Source organism: Antedon mediterranea, chromosome 2 (assembly GCF_964355755.1).
Source record: "Antedon mediterranea chromosome 2, ecAntMedi1.1, whole genome shotgun sequence".
Lineage (NCBI taxonomy): Eukaryota > Metazoa > Echinodermata > Crinoidea > Comatulida > Antedonidae > Antedon > Antedon mediterranea.
The window spans coordinates 38956833-38976336 of NC_092671.1; the positions used below are offsets into that span (position 1 = coordinate 38956833).

Here is a 19504-nt window from a genome sequence, read left to right on the forward strand (position 1 = left end):
ATATTGGATACCGATCCTCGATCAGGAATTTGTAATATATGAATGGCCGAGAATATTCAATATCGAGTGTGATCGCAATTTATTTATTTAAAGTTTATGACAGAGCCTACTCATAGCCTTTGACATTATGCAGGAATTACCAATGTTTTGATTGTGGTTTGTATGGATCTGGTGTTTAAAATAATTATCTTAGTACTTTATTGTATGGGACAACGTAAGAATTATCAAGAAAACAGACATTTGTAACAAAAAAGTATAGATTTATAAGGTTGGTTAGTAATTAAACAAATTAGGCGACTTTATAATATACAATTAAAAAATATATTTCACGTACATGTTCATAGAAGGACTTTTCCTTTCTTGTTGCCGACGATCCGATCTAAATTTGTATAATAAAAGGTTGTGGCAAATGCAGGTATATGATGACTGTGTGTAGCCTTGGCCCCCTTGAAGTAGGTTCCTATTTGACACACCTAGTCTAGACATTACATAAAAAATAGAACTTTGTGGCCTACAATCTGTAAAATGACACCTCTTCTTAATCTTGATAAGATTTCTCATTTCAGCAAAAAAATCATTAATAAATGTTTTTGTTTATTCATTGTTCATTATAATTTACATATTTTAATTTTGAAGGAAATTAGTCATGAGTACAGTGTATGCTTTTAGATTGAAACTAGATGATTCAAAGATTTAGAATTAAAAACTTATTTAATCTTCTCAGCTCCTATGATTAATTATTTAAATTTGCATAAATGATTTCAGTTGCTTTGTATTTTTTCTTTCATAGATTTCAACATGCGTACGATGTGATGACAAGATCTATTTTTAGTGGGATTTGCTAAATAATTAAAGTAGAGCTGGAAGGGTTACTAGTAACTTCAGCGTGCTTCTCAACCCAGTCTCTGATGGAAGGCCTGCTCACTGCTGTTTCCGTCGATGGTAGTGAAAGCATAGAAAACCCATTCCTTGTAAGAATACTGGTCGACATAAACATTTTGTAAAAATAAAACATAATCAATTCAATACCGTTCTGTTTTTTTTTGTAGGCATTACTGGAACAAAAATCAAGATTAAATATGGATTCTGCCTTCCATTCATTTATTAAATTTTCAACTTTTTCGACTAAAGCTCTGTCTACACTATGATCAAACTAGTTTGACAAAAAAAATGTGATGTGCCCATGACATGACATCATCATTTCCATATATAGGCACATCACACCAAGTTTGATAGTGTGGACAGAGCTTAACTGTCCATATCAAATTCTTCTTTGCTCTTTTTAAACATTTCCGTTTGAACATAAATATATCTTTGAATAGAAATAGAAAATATATCTCACTCACCATTGGACCATCATGGTGTTTGGCTGGGCCACTGTACCCTTTAATGGAAAATATTTCAACCATTACAAAAAATATATAGACATGATGACCACCATATATGGGCACATCACACTTTCGTGTCAAACTCGTTTGATAGTGTAAATAGAGCTTAAGTCTACACAGACTTCTTTAATAAAAGTGTTTGAATTGTCACCTACTATATAGACTAATGTTTGTTATTTGTCGTTTTTACAGCCATACACTGAAGATGTGTTCAATGAAGTGCTTGATGAGGTAACACTTGGCTTGTGTTTTGAAATTCACCGATCATGCAAAATAGGAACATTCTTCTTAGACGAGGTTGATGAGGAGTAAGAAATCTTTTATCTTTTTTATTATTAACCTTTTTACGTTTAAATATTAAGTATTGTGACCTAGCTTATCATGTTCTGTCCTTAATCTTACTATAATTAATCAAATCTGTCCGGGTTTATTCAACGACTAGGTGTCACGCGGTCTTCAAACTTCAAACAAAGGGGAATAATAATGCACATATACAATATAATTCAGAACTAAACTTTTTTATAGCCTTGTACATCAAACCTATGATAATAATTATTTTTATTTTAATTAATTTTTGCAGCTCGCAGAAAGATTATGGTAAGTATGACAGAATCTATAATATGTGTGTCAATAATAAATTGTTAATGTCAATAATAGTGTCCCTGAGGTCTTTAATAATAGTGTCCCTTCTTTTTAAGCTCTGTCTACACTATCAAACTTATGTGTCGAAAAAATGTGATTTGCCCATATATGGTGAAAAATGATGTCATATCACTACCATATTTTGTCAAACTCATATTCAAATCTTAGCAATTTCACAGAAATTCCACACTATCGCCAGAAAAAAACTACTAAAACAAGCGGCACAAGGATTTTTTAAAATAATTGTTTTTTAAATTTGTTTAGCCATTGCTTATTTTTCATTATCAGAAATAGTACAACAAGAGGGTTTGGATGTATTTGGAAACCCTCCACAAAAGAAACAGTTGGAATGTGTTTGTCCTAACTGTGACCGTAACTTAGCTGCGTCAAGATTTGCACCACATCTAGAAAAATGTCTTGGAATGGGCAGAAACAGTAGTCGTATAGCTAGTAGAAGGTAATTTAAATATCTCAACTTTTATTTCAATTATTATATAGTTCCCAGTAGAGACACAACACATCGACGTCACGCAAAGTAAGGGATTTGATCAATCACAAGCGATGAATTATTCGTACTGCCGCTTGTCATTGGTCAACTCGCTTGCATTGCATCTATTTCCTTGCGCTGCCTCCTAGTGGGCGCCAAACTTTAGCAAGAAGCTATAAGTATATTGTCAGTTGATTGCTTCATAATCATAAGACTAATTTGCATAACCAGGGCAACATATACTGTATGCTAATTCTCACTGAATAGTTAGTAACCTATGCAATATTGACTCTGTGTTATATTATGCATGCAGTGTATTGTCTGTATTATAACATTAAATTTTGCAAAAGCTTCTGTTCACATGACCAGCAAAGCATTGGTTTTTTATTTTCTTAATTAGCATGTATGCTAAATCTTTGCTAACTAAACACTAGATTCAGTTGCTGTTTGCATTAAACCACCATAACATTGTTTGACACAGATGTTTCATGTGGAAATGATTTGTAATGAAAGCAATAATCATTGTAATTTCTTACCCTTTTTACTTATTATATTTTATGAATTATTTTCTAGAATTGCAAATAAAGTTGAAAGTGATAATGAAGATGATGAATCAACTGATCTATCATACAATCCAGACAGACGTAGTAAGTGTTTACAACTAAACCTTCCCAGGGCTACTCACCCTTACATATTATGTCAGCACTTGATCCAGGATTTTGAAATCGGGGCTCAGGGCCTAACAATAAGGTTTATAGCAAATAGCGTGCGCTAAGCATGGTGGAAAGGATTTGGAAGCAAGCGTCACACTGCGTACGTACGTGATTTTTTGTTTGTATGTACGCGTTGTGATGTTTGCGCCCAAACTCTTCCCATCATGCATTGTGCAATGACGTTCCTCGCAAGGAGTCAAGCTATTTGCGATAAACCTTATTGTAAAATGATGTGCTGAACTTAACTTAATGTCCTATCTTTTACGTTGAATCTGCCTATGTTTATTAACCTTCCGTCCACACCACAATTACACAGTAAACGCATTATTGTAAAAATGTTAACATAACAAACTAATAAAATAATAGTTTACACACCACCTGGTTATTAGAATTCTTTTCATTGGCTTTTCCTATCAACTATTCAACAGTAAACTAAAGGTTGTTTATTTTTTTTAACAGATACAAAAAAGAAACGGGAAAAGCTAAGCAATAATTCTCCACGTCTAAAATCTAAGTTTTCAAAAAATAGTAGAAATGGTGAGTATAATGAATGAGCAGTAAGATTCTTGTGTCAACATTTGTGTATTGCATATATGGACATGATGATGTCATATCACTACCATATTTGGGCATATTACTACCATATTTGGGCACATCACACTTTTTTTGTCAAAATATTAGACAGAGCTTTAGACTTGAAATTTCTTTTACATTGAAACGCTTTATTTATTATTTTCTTTTCACTTGAAAACACATAGATGACAAAATTTGCTTTATAAATTCACACTACAGTTTTTTCATTTCAAATATTAATTTAAACATATGTCTACAGTCCTGATTAACCCTAAACCTCTGTCTACACTATCAAACTTTATTTGACAAAAATATGTGACGTGCCCATATATGGGCATAATGGTGTCATATCACTACCATATTTGGGTATATTAATACCATATTTGGGCACATTCAATTTTTTTGTCAAACTCGTTTGACAGGGTAGACAGATCTTTACACACATCAACCAATCATCACTGAAATAATACACATTAAAATACCAACAATTGTATTATATTTAACAATATTTATTTATTCGTATAGTGTATCATTATTACAACTCTTTACTTGTTTTATATTTATATTTATTTTACTTATATAAAATTTGTATGTTATCATAAATGTTATGTGAGCGATTGTGCCTGACATGAATTTACGCAAGGATCAAATAAATCTGAATCTTAATTACAGGGCATAATAATGAGATGTCTAGTGGTATAGATGCTGCTGGTGTCATAGCATACAAGGGGTCAAATTCTTACCGGCTAGAAACAATGACTCTTGAGGAGCGTAAGCAGTTACTCATGTCTACGTGCGGAGTCATCTCAGAACACACAAAAAAAATGTGCACAAAGTAAGAAATATACATAATATTATACTGCTATGACTTTATCCAAATTCCCTCACTTGCACTGATGAAGGGCTAGTGTTGCCCGAAAGCTCTGCTAACTTTTCTGGCTATTTACTTTATCGTTTTGATTTAGCTTTTCGCCTTTTTTTTTTGTATCTCCATTGAGATCCAGCCACTGATACCCACAGCATTGTCATTTTTTTCAGTAATTTGCCTTTGGATTAATATTATACTGTATATACATATATTAATTTATATGTTTCTCTTGTCCGTCCCCATCTTGAATACTGTAGTGTTGTGTCTAATTCGTTTTCGTCTGTTCATAGTACCCGTCTTCAAAGAGTCCAAGATCGTTTTGTTCGTTTTGTGTATTCTACTTGTCACTGTCCTCCTTTGTCTGTCTCTCTTCCTTCGCTTGTCTCTCGTCGTTCTATGTTCAATCTTCAGTTTTTGTATAAATGTATGAATTCCCGTTTCAATTGTAATTTTATCTCCTTGTTTTCCTTTCATGTTCAGTAAGGGCCTTGATAAAACATACAAATACATACATATAAAATATATAATATGCACAACGATGAGTGGGTGGTTAACAGCAATTTTAGACAAAGATTTACCATATTTCGTAAAAAATGTATAATTTAGAAAATTGTCTTCTTTGGCAAAATAAGATATTAAAATTCATTGAGAATACTATAAAAGTTACAAACAATATTGCAACATTTAAAAAAGAATAGAAGATCTGTAAGTGGAATTATATAAAATTAAATATTTGTTTATTTCAACAATATTTAACGATGGTGGTCCATCCATTTATAGAATTTTTATTTGTACGGTAACATTTAGATCAAATCTTCCTTCTTTCCACACAGGTCACTAAGATGTCCCCAGCATACAGATGAACAGAGGAGGGGGGTTCGCAAACAGTTATTGACCCCCGATACTGATGCTAGAACAAGATTTGAAGGGTATGTTCACATTAGTAAATTTATTAATTTGTTTTGTATTGAAAAGTATTTATAGTTCAATGTAAAAACTGTCATTATACGTTCTAAAGATTTAATTTAATTATTATTTGGTTTGATGCATGTTGATATAAAGTTTGCAGTACATCACGTATATTTAGTTCTGAAAAGAACTGTTGAGTTTCTCGACGTTTCGATCAATATACTTTGATTGTCTTCAGATGTGTGGTTTGGTACAGTTATTTTAAATTAGTGTTGAATAAAGGTCTTAATTATATTTCCAGAAAGATTATTAATTACAATTGCATATTTAAACAAGAATATTTCTTACAAAAAACGCTGCTCGCTTATTGTTATTGCTAAGGTCAAGTCTGGGGGTCACTTCATCACGCCTAGATACTTCAAGTATCCTATTACAAACAAAAACTTCAATGGACTGTTTTGATAATAATTCAATGATTATCTGACAGCGAATTATATCATGGGACTCATAAATACCAGAATGCTTTGGGATTTGTCGTTAGACTCTTTTCTCAGCCGTTTTTGGATTCAACAGGTGGTACCAATAAATTATAGTGGAGTTTCCATTTTAACAAAAATGTCAAAGTGTAGTACTATAAAGCTGCTTGATTTCATCTAATGAATGAGTCATCTCGTGTGACGTAGCGGGCTAGAGCAGCAGCGTGAAAATGCAAAATTAAAAAACTAGAATTTTAACATTTTTCTAATTTATTGTACATGTATGAATTTTAACTTTTTTTAAATCTGTTTGAGATTTAAAACTGTTTATAATCTTCTTTATTCATCTTTATGTTTGAATGTTGTTTGTATATTTTTGTATTGTTTTTAAGAGGGGCTCTTCACGTCAGCTGTTAGAGCTACCTTTGTAGACAAAGTTGAATAAATGAATATTATTACGTTGTAGTCTTTATCTTGCTTGCTTACCAATGTCTTTGGTTCAAATCCTGCCTTTGTCACGCTAGGATTTTCTCATAACAAAAATTCTGGCACAACACTTTATTATCAAGTAACTGCTATTTAATGATCTGTATTGAAGTTAAAAGCTATTAAAAATTGTTTTGCAGAGGAACAGGAGAAGGGGATGAAATACAAGTTGACATAGATAGTTATGAAGATGGTGACGGACAAGCACTACGGGATACGTTGAGTAGATTACAGTATGAGGCTGCCCCCACTGGCTCCACAAACCCTTCTCCCGCGGACTCAACTTCTACAATACGTAAGTCTGATGATTTCAAAATAGTGGATTATAGTATTTACTGTTACTGTTCTTGTAGCCGTCGTCTTCTGACAACAAATGGCCATCATTGATGGATACTTAGTATCAGTTGACTTCACTGCTGGTGAACTCGAGATTCACATTTATACCGTGCTATACACTTTATTTCATTTTAATTATTGAGAATAAGAGCTACGTTACTTATCAAAATATTTAAATTGTACTGGTGAACTGGGGACCCTGACAGGTACTTTCCCCTCAGGTCAGGGGATCCCGGAGCTCATCAGGGGCAGGGATGCTCAAATCCCTGAATGGTGCATCCACAGCCTAATGCTATGAGTGCTTACTGATTATCCATATATTAATCAGTGTAATATTTATATTCTGTTGACAGTGAATTTGTTGCAGCTTGTAGTTTTGTTTTAATAATTTCTCCACAGATTCAAATGACGGTGGTGGTTCAAAGAAACGTAAAAAGTCATCGAAATTAACCCAACGAAAAAAAACTAAATCCAAAACACCTCTTCATATACAAATTCCATCGCAGCAAGGGTATGATGCATTAGACTGAGGGAACACGACCATTGAATGAGGTGGTGGTTCGGTAATGCTTATACTTGCCTCAAAAAGAAAGACTAATATTGGTAATGGCATGACGTACTATATGAACAAGTTGTACAAAAACTAAACATTGTACTTCTTGTAAATGTTGCAGGACTTTTTGTATTTCGTGGCCATATATCTATTAGCAGCAGGTTATATTTAACATGGCAGTGCATTATATACCTTAAACTCAACAGATAAACAGTTTGAGGCAGGTTATATTTTACATGGCAGTGCATTATATACCTTAAACTCAACAGATAAACAGTTTGCGGCAGGTTATATTTTACATGGCAGTGCATTATATACCTTAAACTCAACAGATAAACAGTTTGCGGCAGGTTATATTTTACATGGCAGTGCATTATATACCTTAAACTCAACAGATAAACAGTTTGCGGCAGGTTATATTTTACATGGCAGTGCATTATATACCTTAAACTCAACAGATAAACAGTTTGAGGCAGGTTATATTTTACATGGCAGTGCATTATATACCTTAAACTCAACAGATAAACAGTTTGAGGCAAGTTATATTTTACATGGCAGTGAATTATATACCTTAAACTCAACAGATAAACAGTTTGCGGCAGGTTATATTTTACATGGCAGTGCATTATATACCTTAAACTCAACAGATAAACAGTTTGAGGCAAGTTATATTTTACATGGCAGTGAATTATATACCTTAAACTCAACAGATAAACAGTTTGCGGCAGGTTATATTTTACATGGCAGTGCATTATATACCTTAAACTCAACAGATAAACAGTTTGAGGCAGGCTATATTTTACATGGCAGTGCATTATATACCTTAAACTCAACAGATAAACAGTTTGAGGCAGGTTATATTTTACATGGCAGTGCATTATATACCTTAAACTCAACAGATAAACAGTTTGAGGCAGGTTATATTTTACATGGCAGTGCATTATATACCTTAAACTCAACAGATAAACAGTTTGAGGCAGGTTATATTTTACATGGCAGTGAATTATATACCTTAAACTCAACAGATAAACAGTTTGCGGCAGGTTATATTTTACATGGCAGTGAATTATATACCTTAAACTCAACAGATAAACAGTTTGAGGCAGGTTATATTTTACATGGCAGTGAATTATATACCTTAAACTCGAAAGAAAGCAGTTTTTTAAACACTCTACATCAAGACAACTATTTCAATCGATTTCATAGTCACATTATGATTGTTTGATGATGTAATTTAAATGTGAACAATGTAATGAATTCTATGTTGGAATGTTAACCAATGAATTAAAACATTTCAAGCAAATATATTTATGATATCATGTGTTGTGTATATGTTGGATTTTAGTATCAATTATGTGATTTGAAGAGGTAAAAAAAGAACACAATTCAAAGTGTGTATGTTTTTACAATTTTTTTATTTCTACAATGTTTTACGAGGGTTGTACATCCAGGGAGGTATACAAATAATTGTTTTTATACCTCCCTGGTCCATCCAGCCGAAGCTGATCATTAGGGACCCTCACAAATATACAATATGACATAAACATGTAACAATTGAAATTAAATTAAAATAAATATAATCTAAATAAACAATATAAAATAATGGTCAAAAATTTTTTATTTATTTATTTTTTTCAATTTTGAAATATACTTTTTCATTTTGTTCACTTCATGAGCATTTGAAGATTTGTTAATAATATAAAGAAGAAATACATATTGGCTATATGTAAAAGAAAGTAGATGGTGGAACACTGCCCTAAAAAAAGAGGTCATAATAGTCATCTACCGGATAACATAAACTTAAAATAAAATGAAATAATTTCCTTTAACCTTTATTACATGCATGTACGATGATTAAAAATCGAAACTTTGCTCTAAGAAAAACAAAGTATGTTATTGAACCAGGGAGTAGCATTATTATCAACTCCCTGATTGAACATTTTAAAAGGGCAAATTGGTATTTCAAAGTGCATTACTTGTGTACCATGACTAAGCAACAACAAAAGAGTTATTGTTTTAAAAAGGAAATAAATTTCTGGCAACAATTTACTTTTACATAAAATGAAAAACATTATGAACACTTCCCTGGGAAGACGTCATAAGTACCCAACTACCGGATATAAGAAGATTACCTTGTTCATGCCCTGGATGGTATCTGTGTTTTCCAAAAAGTTAAAATTAAAGACTACTTATATAATAGTAGGCTTTATAGCTCTCACGTAATGAAATGTGATCTTGTTTCGGACACAACCCAGATCAGTAAAGAAGAATAAAGATGTCTGTTTCGACAACCTCATCGCAAGATTCACAGAATGCAACGAATGCAGTACCACTACCAGCTGCACAACAAGAGACATGTGCCGAATGTATAGGCCTAGACGATGTTGTATCTAAAGAACGTCGACTATTTAGCAGCTCCGATCATAAACCGATTAGTTGTGTGGAACATCAAGAAAATATGATATCTAAAAGGTGTGAGAAAATGTACACTAAGTGGAAACGAAGCAGTCGACCCCTTGTATCTTCGAACGACCCGCTTTCAGAAATAAGTACAGATGGTAAGTTTACCATTGGACTCATTGGTAAAGAAGGTGGTCATCTTGAGATAAGAAATGGAGACATTCAGCTTTATATTCCGCCAGGATCATTGTCAGACGTTGACGAAGAATATGTATTTATGTATGCAGACTCAGTCCATCATAACTTGGTTAAATATGATGTTATCATTTGCGGCCCTCCTGGTCTGCAATTTAATAACTCAGTTTTGTTAAGATTCCCAAACCCAAAATCACAAGATGATGAAAGAAGCTTAGTGAAACTCAGTGTTCAGGAACTTGGCAAACCTTTGGAGTGGAGGTCGCTTGACACGACAACCGATGGTTATTTCTTTTTGGAAGATGGCAAAATAATGCTGCATATGAACCACTTTACCGGAATCAAAGTTAATGCTGTAGTACCCGCAATTCAGCAGACAGTGGAAGAAAAATGCAAAGCCGTCTACGTTACCGCGTTTTTAGAACAGCAAGACCAACACTACTTTTTGTTTCGAGTATTCTGCAGTACATATTGTGCTTTAAAGGTAAATAATACTTTATGCTATCTACAGGCCATCCAACTTCTGCATCCATAAAATAGTCCTCATTTAGGCTAAAGTAATGTTTGAGGAAACAGACAACTCAATCTTTGCTCTATTTTCAAAATTTAAAGTTTAAATTTAATTAACAAATGTATAAATCTTATAAAATTATTTCAGCTTGTGAATACAGAAGAATCCGAACGTGGATCTCGAAAAATGGGAAACCCAGTTAAAATGGGGTTGTTTCAACCACAAGACGAGGTCACTTTACAAATGTTTGGTTGTGTGGGCTGCCTAGCGGAACCAACTCACTATGTAATTACACATTTTTGTTATATAACTATTAGATAGTCCTACTTTTCCTAAGTTTATGGAGATCGTGGTAGATTTGTGACTTTTTGTCCCTAAGTACCGCGTATATCAGTAGATAGATAGTCTATGGGTGATAGACCTACACATTTCATTTATTTGTTTTTTCTGTACATTGAAAACTATAAAGACAACTGCAAAGATAACCAAACATTTTTATAATCATTTATGTTCTTTTTTAAGAGCATCTGTGTCGATGACGTCTTGTCTGATTTGGGATATATCCATCGCCAATTTGTGTTGGAAAGTTTAAGTACTACAGCTTGCCTTAAGTTCCAAGTTGATGTTGGTAGCAAGACTATTCATATTGAACGAGTTAAACTAGCTTTCACTAAGGCACATAACACACCCAGTAAAACGTTTTATAAGGTACGTTATGTATTTAATTACACTATAAATATGCTTACTCGCCATATCTTAAATGTAAGACCTATTTTTATTTTATTGGTTTCGGAGATTTATTTCGATGATATTTCGATACGGTACATGCCTAAATAATTATTATCGTTTTATATTTATTATATTCTTGTTTCGCTTTTAATTATCATAAAATTATACCAGTTATTATTCAATTTTTTTCTTCCTTTTTAAAAATTTCATACGCATCCAACAGCGAGTAAATCGGCAATTAGGCCCTACAGGACGGATAAACTCATTTATCGTGCTTATAAACTTAGTCTCGTTTGAGTCTTATGGAGTTGAGTTTAAAGTGTCCGTTACAACCCTGGCACTAGGTCCGGACTGAATCCTGGGCCTTGGGATTGGAAGGCAAGCAAACTACCAAGCTAGCAGCTCAAATATTTAGGATATTGAATGAGCCTGGTGTGTGACTTGTAGCAATGGCACAGAGTAGGCCCTTATTATTATTCTTACCATTCAATAGTCGAGTGACTCATGGTGTTATAAATTAGTTTATACCTCCACGAGTGGCCTACCACAACAACATACAACAATATACCTCCATGATACAAGCAAGTAAATGTTGTTGACTCTGATACAAATAGCAATTAAACATTATATTTTAGTATTCGTACGTGTATTATGTTTACAATAGATTGAAGTACCTGATCACCGTATTTACCAGGAACCCGAATTTACATGTTCACCGCTGAAAACACACATTCTATCACCTGAAATGCGTAGGGAACTGTCAATGGAACTTGATGTTTTAACAATAGTTCAGAGAAAAGGAGAGCCTAAACCGAGGCCTTGTGACTATCGAGGCTTGGCAGAATTAATGGGAATGTCCGCAAGATATATAAATTGGCTTGAAGCTCCTAAAAATTGTCGAACAAGTAGTAGTCCGACAATTCTGCTGCTAAACACGTGGGAAATCGAGTGTAGCAAGAGGCAATTATTGGTACCGAATGCTTTAAAAGAGCTGGAAATACTGCTAATTAAACTTGGGAAAAACGCCTGTATTGAAATTGCCCAAAGGGGCAAAATTGCAAGAATGAGACAGTTCAAACATCGCCCTAGGGTCTATTCTGCACCACCCAGTATGTGCGTGAACCCTTACAAAGATGTTCTTTAAAATTCTGTGACAATCCGAATGTCTAACCTCTGTAAGATTTCCTGTAGAGTTTTGTTTTGTAGATTCTCTATAGGCCTCTAGCAAATATAAAATTGTAGGCCATACAATCATTTTAGATTAGTACTATATTATCTATGAAATTCATAGAAATTGCCATACTTTAAAAAAAAATTCTTTAAACATTAAGCACTAACTGTTCCTTATATGCTAGGATACATTGATGTTTTGTATAAGTATAGGCATATCTCAATTGTGTTCAAATACTTATCCTACTGTGAATTAATATTAATAATTGCTGATTTGTTTACAGATACAGATACAGATAACTTTTATTGTCCAAATAAACTGGAAATTGCATTTGCTCACTTATCACATTTTTTTTGATAAGTCAAAAAGATATCAACCGATTACTATGTCGAATATCTATGGTTGCATAGGTATTAATTAGACCTAATAATTGGGGAGTTTGTTGATTAGTAGGTTGTTATAATAATAAAATAGTTTGAACCACCAGGAACATTGGAATATAGGCCTACTTTGAATGTAGGCTAAATGTAATTTTGATTGAATCAACCGTTTTATAAAACATTTTCAATTCGACTTAACACGTAAAATATAAATTTAAAAAAAGAATGTACAGTGAATGTAAATATTGTACAATACTGTAGAGCTAGGATAGACCGATAATTAGTATCTTTAACTGGCGCACGTTTTGTAGCATAAAAAGACAATAAACATAATACGATATTTGACATTAAGTTTACGAAGATGTTTTACTTTCCCACTAATGTGCTTTACTCATTCGTAATATTACATAATTTGTGATCGTGTGATTTTATCTGCGACCGAACTAATAACTAACTGAAGCGTGAACATGTTTTTGTGCTTTCAACCAAGGCAATCTAACCACAACAGGACAATGGAAGAACTCGTAACATTCCTTATTAGATATTTTTATGATATTCAGCATCCTGTTGTTAAATTGCTTGGAGTTGGAGTTATAAATAGTTAAATGCTACTAATAATCTTTAGTTAGTATTGTTTGTATAACAAATGGTGTTATAGTAGGCATACGTTATTAAACTTTGCTCTCAGCGTCCAATCTTTCCCCCTTTCGATTGTTGCATTGATGTCTGTTGTAGTATTCTGCAGTACAAAAGGAAAGATCAGTAAACAGGAGAGAAAGGAGGTAAAGTGTGGGGGGGGGGGGGGCCGCTTTGGAATCAGAATAGCAATGAATAGGAAGATATATTGATATAGTGTCCTTTGAGTACGAGTAGTGGTGAACACCACAAAAGAGAAAAAAAAAACAGGAGAAACTCGATGAGAGTAAAGTTTAATAACATGGGCCTACTGTAACACCATTGTTATACCATAGAGGCAATAAGTGTTATTTCCTCCATGCTCATACTAATGGTTGAGTGAATCATAAGTAAACATTGATACAAATAATGCTATCTATAGTAGCATTAAACTATACAATTATTTATAGCACAATATTGTACTTTCCAAAAAGTAAAAAATCAACTAAAAATAATAAGTGGTCATTGCTGTTCAAATAAAGTAATACTTGTTCTTTTCACCTCGGTGGCTCTATTATGTTTGTCTTCATTGTTGTTAGTTCACAGAATTATTGTTGTTTTGGAAAGGAAACAGCATCATATTCTGTGTTTTCTCAGTGAAGTTAAAATTAAGTTTCAATATAACGACATTTACAGGGATTTAAACTCAGATCATAAGCAATATGTTTGTTTCGACAACCGCGTCGCAAGTTTCCAAAAATACATTGAATGAAGAAGTAGCTGCACAACAGAAAACATGTACAGAAGAACGACTATTTAGTAGATATTGTGATGAAAAACGACTCAAGTATGAGGGTATAAAGTATCAAGAGAATATGATAGCTAAAAATTGTGAGAAAATCTACACAAAATGGAAACGCATGTCTTCAAGCGGTAAATCGTTTTCAGATTTAAGTAGAGATGGAAAGTTTACAATTGGATACATTGGTAAAGAAGGTGGTCATCTGAAGCTAAGAAATGGAGACATTCAGCTTTATATTCCGCCAGGAGCAATGGCAGACGTCGCCGAAGGTTATGTATTTATGTATGCAGACTCAGTCCATTATAACTTGGTTAAATATGATGTTATCATTTGCGGCCCTCCTGGTCTGCAATTTAATAACTCAGTTTTACTAAGATTTCCAAACCCAAAATCACAAGATGATGCGTTGCCTGAAAGACCCTCAGTGAAACTCAGTGTCCAGGAACTTGGCAAACCTTTGGAATGGCGGTCTCTTGACACGACAACCGATGGTTCCTTCTTTTTGGAAGATGGTAACATATTGTTGCATTTGAACCATTTCACTGGAATCAAAGTTGACGTAGGAGTACAAGCTGAGCAAATCCCAACAACGGCCCCAGATCAAGGAAACCTTATCTTCCTTTCTACTTTTTTGGAACATGAAGATGGACGCTACTTTTCATTTAGAGTACACTGTAGTACCTATTCTGCTTTGGAGGTAAATATGGCGTAACAGCAAAACGATAATAACTATACAAAACAGTATTATAGCATATAATATAACAATTGCATAAACAGTAACTTTCTATTAATCTACAATGTTGTTATTTTCAGGATGTGAACAAAGATGAATTAGGTTCAAAACAAATTGGGAAGCCAGTTAAAATGGGTTCTTTTCGAAAACAAGATGAAATTACCATTACAATCATGAATTGTGTAGACTGTAAAGTGGAACCATCTGACTATGTAATTATACATTTGTATACTTATTAAAAGATTATGTTTTTGGACATGAACTTCCACTTTGATTAGCATTTTATTCATTATATGGGTACATTCACAACGTTGGTTAATATTAATATAGGTCTTTCCCGCCGATCATTGTGTTTGGAATTTCATTATAATACTGCATAGGACTACTCCAAAATTGTTTGCACTAAAATCTTTCCAATATAGAATCTCTCATCTCTATATTTTTTATTTTATCCATGGTATACATTTCCTATTTATTTTAGCAACAATTAGTAGTATAACATAGTATTCAGTTGAATAAATCTGACTTAATATTTTATTTTGTGTTAAGAAACATGAGCTATGATTTTTTTTTCGTAATATAGGTTTCGTTTATAATGGTTTCTTCTCTATTTGTTATGGGTGTGGTTACGTTTTTGTCTGTTTCTTGGAACTTAAACTAAATAAAATAATTAACCGTACTCTATTAAATTTTAAGAGCATCTGTGTCAGTGAGGTCGTGTCAGATGTTGATAATCATATCCACCGTCAATTTGTGCTGGAATGTTCAAGTAACTTAGCTTTCCTGAAGTTTCAAGTTAATGTTGGTGGCAAGACTGTTCATATGGCACGAGTGAAAGTTGAACCTGATAAAGCACCAACGGCTGTTAACAAGTTGTACTTACAGGTCAGTTTGAAGTAGATTGTGTCCGTGATCTACATCGTCTTGCCAATGTTTATATACGAACCATCAACCTATTTTAACAATTACCGTATATGGCCTACATTGGACAGATTATCACCTTGTTCTCTGATAGTTTATTTGCTCTTATCGACGTATTCGCAGTTCATAATTATGCATTTATTAACTAAAAGAGAACATTTATTAAAATAATCCTTTTTCAATTTTCAAACTTGCAAAGAACAAGTCATTACATCGGGGAAAAACGTTAGACAATGACTAAACATAAAAGAATTGTGTTTCATAAAATGATTTTTAAATTCTCAAATTTTTTAAAAATGAGTAGTAATTAATGATCATGTATAAGGAAATTAAATATTTTATAACGATGTTTGGAAACAAAAGGTTATTTAGACCAAACGTCTTTGTATTAGCTTTGTAAACTTCTTTTGTAAGTGTATTATAGAAAAATATAAGAAGATTAATGAAAAAAGGAGGTAATACGGAATACAAAGTGAATTTACAAGATTAAAAAAAAGTTAATGATGAAGTTTATCAAATTGTAATGACATTTGAAATTAACATTATTATTTTATGTTTTTGCCGAAATGAATAAAAAAAATTTAAAATAAAATAAAATAACAAAAATAAATAATAAATAATATTATTTTATGTGATTACATGTAAGATGATATTAATGTGAATAAAAGTGGTGTTTAGGCCAAATAAGAGAGAGAAAAAAAGTAGTAATAAATATATATATATTTATATAAGAAAATAATAAATATTTGAGTTACAATTTTGATTGTATTCGTAATACCGTTGTATCCAAATCATCATACTAAAATACAAAACTGAAAGCAAATTCGGTAAGAATTAAATATTTTGATTGTTTAATATCTTTAGGATGAAGTCGAAGAATTTCACGATGAGTATCAAGAATCAGAATTCACACCTTCACCCCTGAGTCGACCAATTCTAACAACAAAGATGCGTCGGGAACTGTCAATGCAACTTGACATGCCGAGAATAGTACAGTGGAAAGGAGAATCTAATGCCAGGTATTGTGACTATCGAGGCCTTGCAGAGTTGATGGGAATGTCAAAAGAATTCATAGACTGGATTAGAGCTCCAAAAAATTGTCTAAAAAGTAGTAGTCCGACAATTCTGTTGCTAAACAAGTGGGAAATCGAGTGTAGCAAGAGGCAATTGGTGACATCTGATGCTTTGAATGAACTAAAACAATATCTTATTAAACTTGGACAACATTTCTGTATTGAGATAATAGAAGGTAACATTCCAGGAAATAAGTATAACTTTCGGCCATCGAAAAGACGCAAGGAGATTGTTGCTGATAATAATCCACCCCAACGTCGGTGGTCGGCAGTGCTGTAGGTCCACTGGAATGGTGATTTGCTCAAATTTAAACATATTTAAATAGGCAGCTAAAAAACGTTTTTGCTCCAAACAGGGTATGCCATACAAGTCAAGACAGTCTAACAACATTGCCTTACAAATAAAAGTTTATCTATGAACTGAATTTGTTTAATAAAGTAGCAATTAAAACAAAATTAACTCACAGTCAAATGTAGTAATCATGTTTACTTATTAAATAAAATATTGTATAATAAATGATTTAATACCACAATGAGTACAGTAGTATCTAGCTTTTTATTGACTAGGTAAGACAATATTAGTATAAGTTACCGTTCTTTTATTATTAGTTTTATGACAATTTTCTATTCTAACTGTGTCAATAAAACACTGCAGTATTAATCACAATTGTACGTCATTCAGATCTATACGTCTATTGGCAACATTCAGGATTTTACATCATGTGATTTATTTTACTTCATTTATTGGATCTAAATATTCACATGGTTTTGCACACGTGAATTGATTTAATGCCACGTTCTTGAAGTGTATTATGAAATTGTTGATTGCCATTGCATGCGCCTTGAGCACTCTTGAGTGGTATGTGCGCTATAAAAATCCTGTAATATTATTGTTATTATTATTGCATTACCATTGTAATTGTATTATGCCTATTGCTGCATGTGGAGCTAAGGGCTAAATATTTACCACCAAACTTAATTCTAAAATACCCTATACTTTACTCATGTTACCGGTAGGCCTAGTATATTTTTAACCTTGACTGATTTATTTAATAAACTATCCTTAATACTCTTAATTCTTATTTCTATCAATTATACTATTGTTAATAACTGTGTAGATTTCGTATTTATTTGGCACTACATTTTCTGTAAATAATTATATTAGTAATAATTACTGTCTAGATCTCGGCGGAATTCTTTACGATTGAACAAGAGGATCGAATCGAAAATCGAAGAATGTACTCAGAATATATATGTCTGGAACATTTTGTCATTATTGTATGAAATCTAATTTACTAACAATTTAATTAAATTTCAGTTGAACCATTTATTGGTTCCTTACTGTGAGTTTGTACGGTTATTTTGATAGGTCTCTCAGATGCAGCTTGTATAAATTATAATGACGTAGGTGAAACACTTAATATACACCGTATTAAAGGAAATGGTGTGATTGTTAAAATACGACCACACACATCCTCAGTTTTCAAATAGTGGACAACCACATTTATTTAAGACAATGCCTAAATAGAAAGTTTGGAAAATGTTCTACTACGACTAAATGTTATCTATTTAAGAGTTACTGTGTCAGCATGTACTGTTCAACATTATGGGGTAGGTATAATAAGAGCACTCTGAGATCACTGATAGTATTTTATAACAATGCATTACGTTTGTTGCTGAAGCAGCCTAGAAAGTGTAGTGCAAGCATGATGTTTGTCTTAAATGACGTCCCATCCTTTGATGAATTCATTAGAAAATCTGTTTTTAGTTTTAATAATCGTGTGAACGCGCGCAAGTGGTAATTCCTTGATCATGGCCATCAATCGCCACTTTCTTAATGTGTCAAGAATGCACATACAATGGATTGCCTTGTTGCATTGACTTTATATATTTATATATTTTTGTTTTTTGCTATGAGCTCTTAGATTAAGATTTGTTTTTCTTTCTTTTGCTATGGATATGTTATGTCACCGTGATATTCCGAAATAAAAAAAGATGAATGAATGAATGAATGCCAAGCGATGTCCAAGTAAAATTAAAATATTGATTTTCTGTTTATTTGATTTACTCTATTCTTTCGGCAAGGATTACTTGATATACAGGTCTTTTTTTTTTTTAAATATAATATTTGTATCCCGTTACTATTAACCACTTGAAGTATTCACCTTATAATACTCAATAAGATAATGGTTTTTCTCATGGTGCAGCTTCAAATGTCTCAAGATTTAGGAATATAACTAAACATGCAAGTAATGTATTTTGATTCATTTTTATTGAATCAACCATTAGGCCTATATACCTTATTAGCCTATAGTTACAAACATGAGTGTACAACGAAAAAAAAGTACAGTGAATTTAAATGTAGAAAAGGTTCAATTTCAATTCAATTCATCGACATTTTTATTCCATAATCAAAATAAAAACTCATGTATTTTAATCAATCATTGGACCTAAACCATTCTTATTATTCTTGATGGCCTACGTGAGCACTGGGGAAAGGAACGAACAATAGGAATGAAGAAAGTTGGTAGTATAAAGTCCAA

The 19504-nt window shown here is 32.7% G+C and overlaps 3 protein-coding genes across 3 annotated transcripts; all 3 read left to right on the forward strand.

Annotated features, from left to right (window-relative positions):
- The first annotated feature begins 155 nt into the window (after positions 1-155).
- LOC140041051 (ataxin-7-like protein 3) lies at positions 156-7618 on the forward strand. The gene is made up of 11 exons (XM_072087422.1): positions 156-268; positions 791-971; positions 1581-1696; positions 1969-1985; positions 2319-2487; positions 3091-3164; positions 3690-3767; positions 4476-4638; positions 5505-5600; positions 6683-6837; positions 7278-7618. Exons 2-11 carry the CDS (start codon positions 909-911, stop codon positions 7406-7408), a joined length of 1062 nt encoding a protein of 353 aa, XP_071943523.1. The 5' UTR covers positions 156-268; positions 791-908; the 3' UTR covers positions 7409-7618.
- A 1933-nt stretch (positions 7619-9551) lies between these two features.
- Positions 9552-13899, forward strand: LOC140041050 (uncharacterized). The gene is made up of 4 exons (XM_072087421.1): positions 9552-10510; positions 10685-10822; positions 11060-11245; positions 11931-13899. The coding sequence occupies exons 1-4, from the start codon at positions 9707-9709 to the stop codon at positions 12408-12410; spliced, it is 1608 nt and encodes a 535-aa protein (XP_071943522.1). The 5' UTR covers positions 9552-9706; the 3' UTR covers positions 12411-13899.
- Positions 13900-14054: 155 nt separating this feature from the next.
- LOC140039910 (uncharacterized) lies at positions 14055-19019 on the forward strand. The gene is made up of 4 exons (XM_072085502.1): positions 14055-14931; positions 15048-15179; positions 15664-15852; positions 16753-19019. Exons 1-4 carry the CDS (start codon positions 14155-14157, stop codon positions 17239-17241), a joined length of 1587 nt encoding a protein of 528 aa, XP_071941603.1. The 5' UTR covers positions 14055-14154; the 3' UTR covers positions 17242-19019.
- The last annotated feature ends 485 nt before the right edge of the window (positions 19020-19504 follow it).

Excerpts from the sequence above, each read along its gene's own strand:
- LOC140041051 (XM_072087422.1), top strand. The coding sequence starts at position 909 with ATGGAAGGCCTGCTCACTGCTGTTTCCGTCGATGGTAGTGAAAGCATA. Across the intron at positions 2,488-3,090 it reads AGTCGTATAGCTAGTAGAAG|AATTGCAAATAAAGTTGAAA; the intron begins GTAATTTAAATA and ends ATTATTTTCTAG. Across the intron at positions 5,601-6,682 it reads GCTAGAACAAGATTTGAAGG|AGGAACAGGAGAAGGGGATG; the intron begins GTATGTTCACAT and ends ATTGTTTTGCAG.
- LOC140041050 (XM_072087421.1), top strand. The coding sequence starts at position 9,707 with ATGTCTGTTTCGACAACCTCATCGCAAGATTCACAGAATGCAACGAAT. Across the intron at positions 10,511-10,684 it reads GTACATATTGTGCTTTAAAG|CTTGTGAATACAGAAGAATC; the intron begins GTAAATAATACT and ends AAATTATTTCAG. Across the intron at positions 11,246-11,930 it reads CCAGTAAAACGTTTTATAAG|ATTGAAGTACCTGATCACCG; the intron begins GTACGTTATGTA and ends TGTTTACAATAG.
- LOC140039910 (XM_072085502.1), top strand. The coding sequence starts at position 14,155 with ATGTTTGTTTCGACAACCGCGTCGCAAGTTTCCAAAAATACATTGAAT. Across the intron at positions 15,180-15,663 it reads AAGTGGAACCATCTGACTAT|AGCATCTGTGTCAGTGAGGT; the intron begins GTAATTATACAT and ends TTAAATTTTAAG. Across the intron at positions 15,853-16,752 it reads TTAACAAGTTGTACTTACAG|GATGAAGTCGAAGAATTTCA; the intron begins GTCAGTTTGAAG and ends TAATATCTTTAG.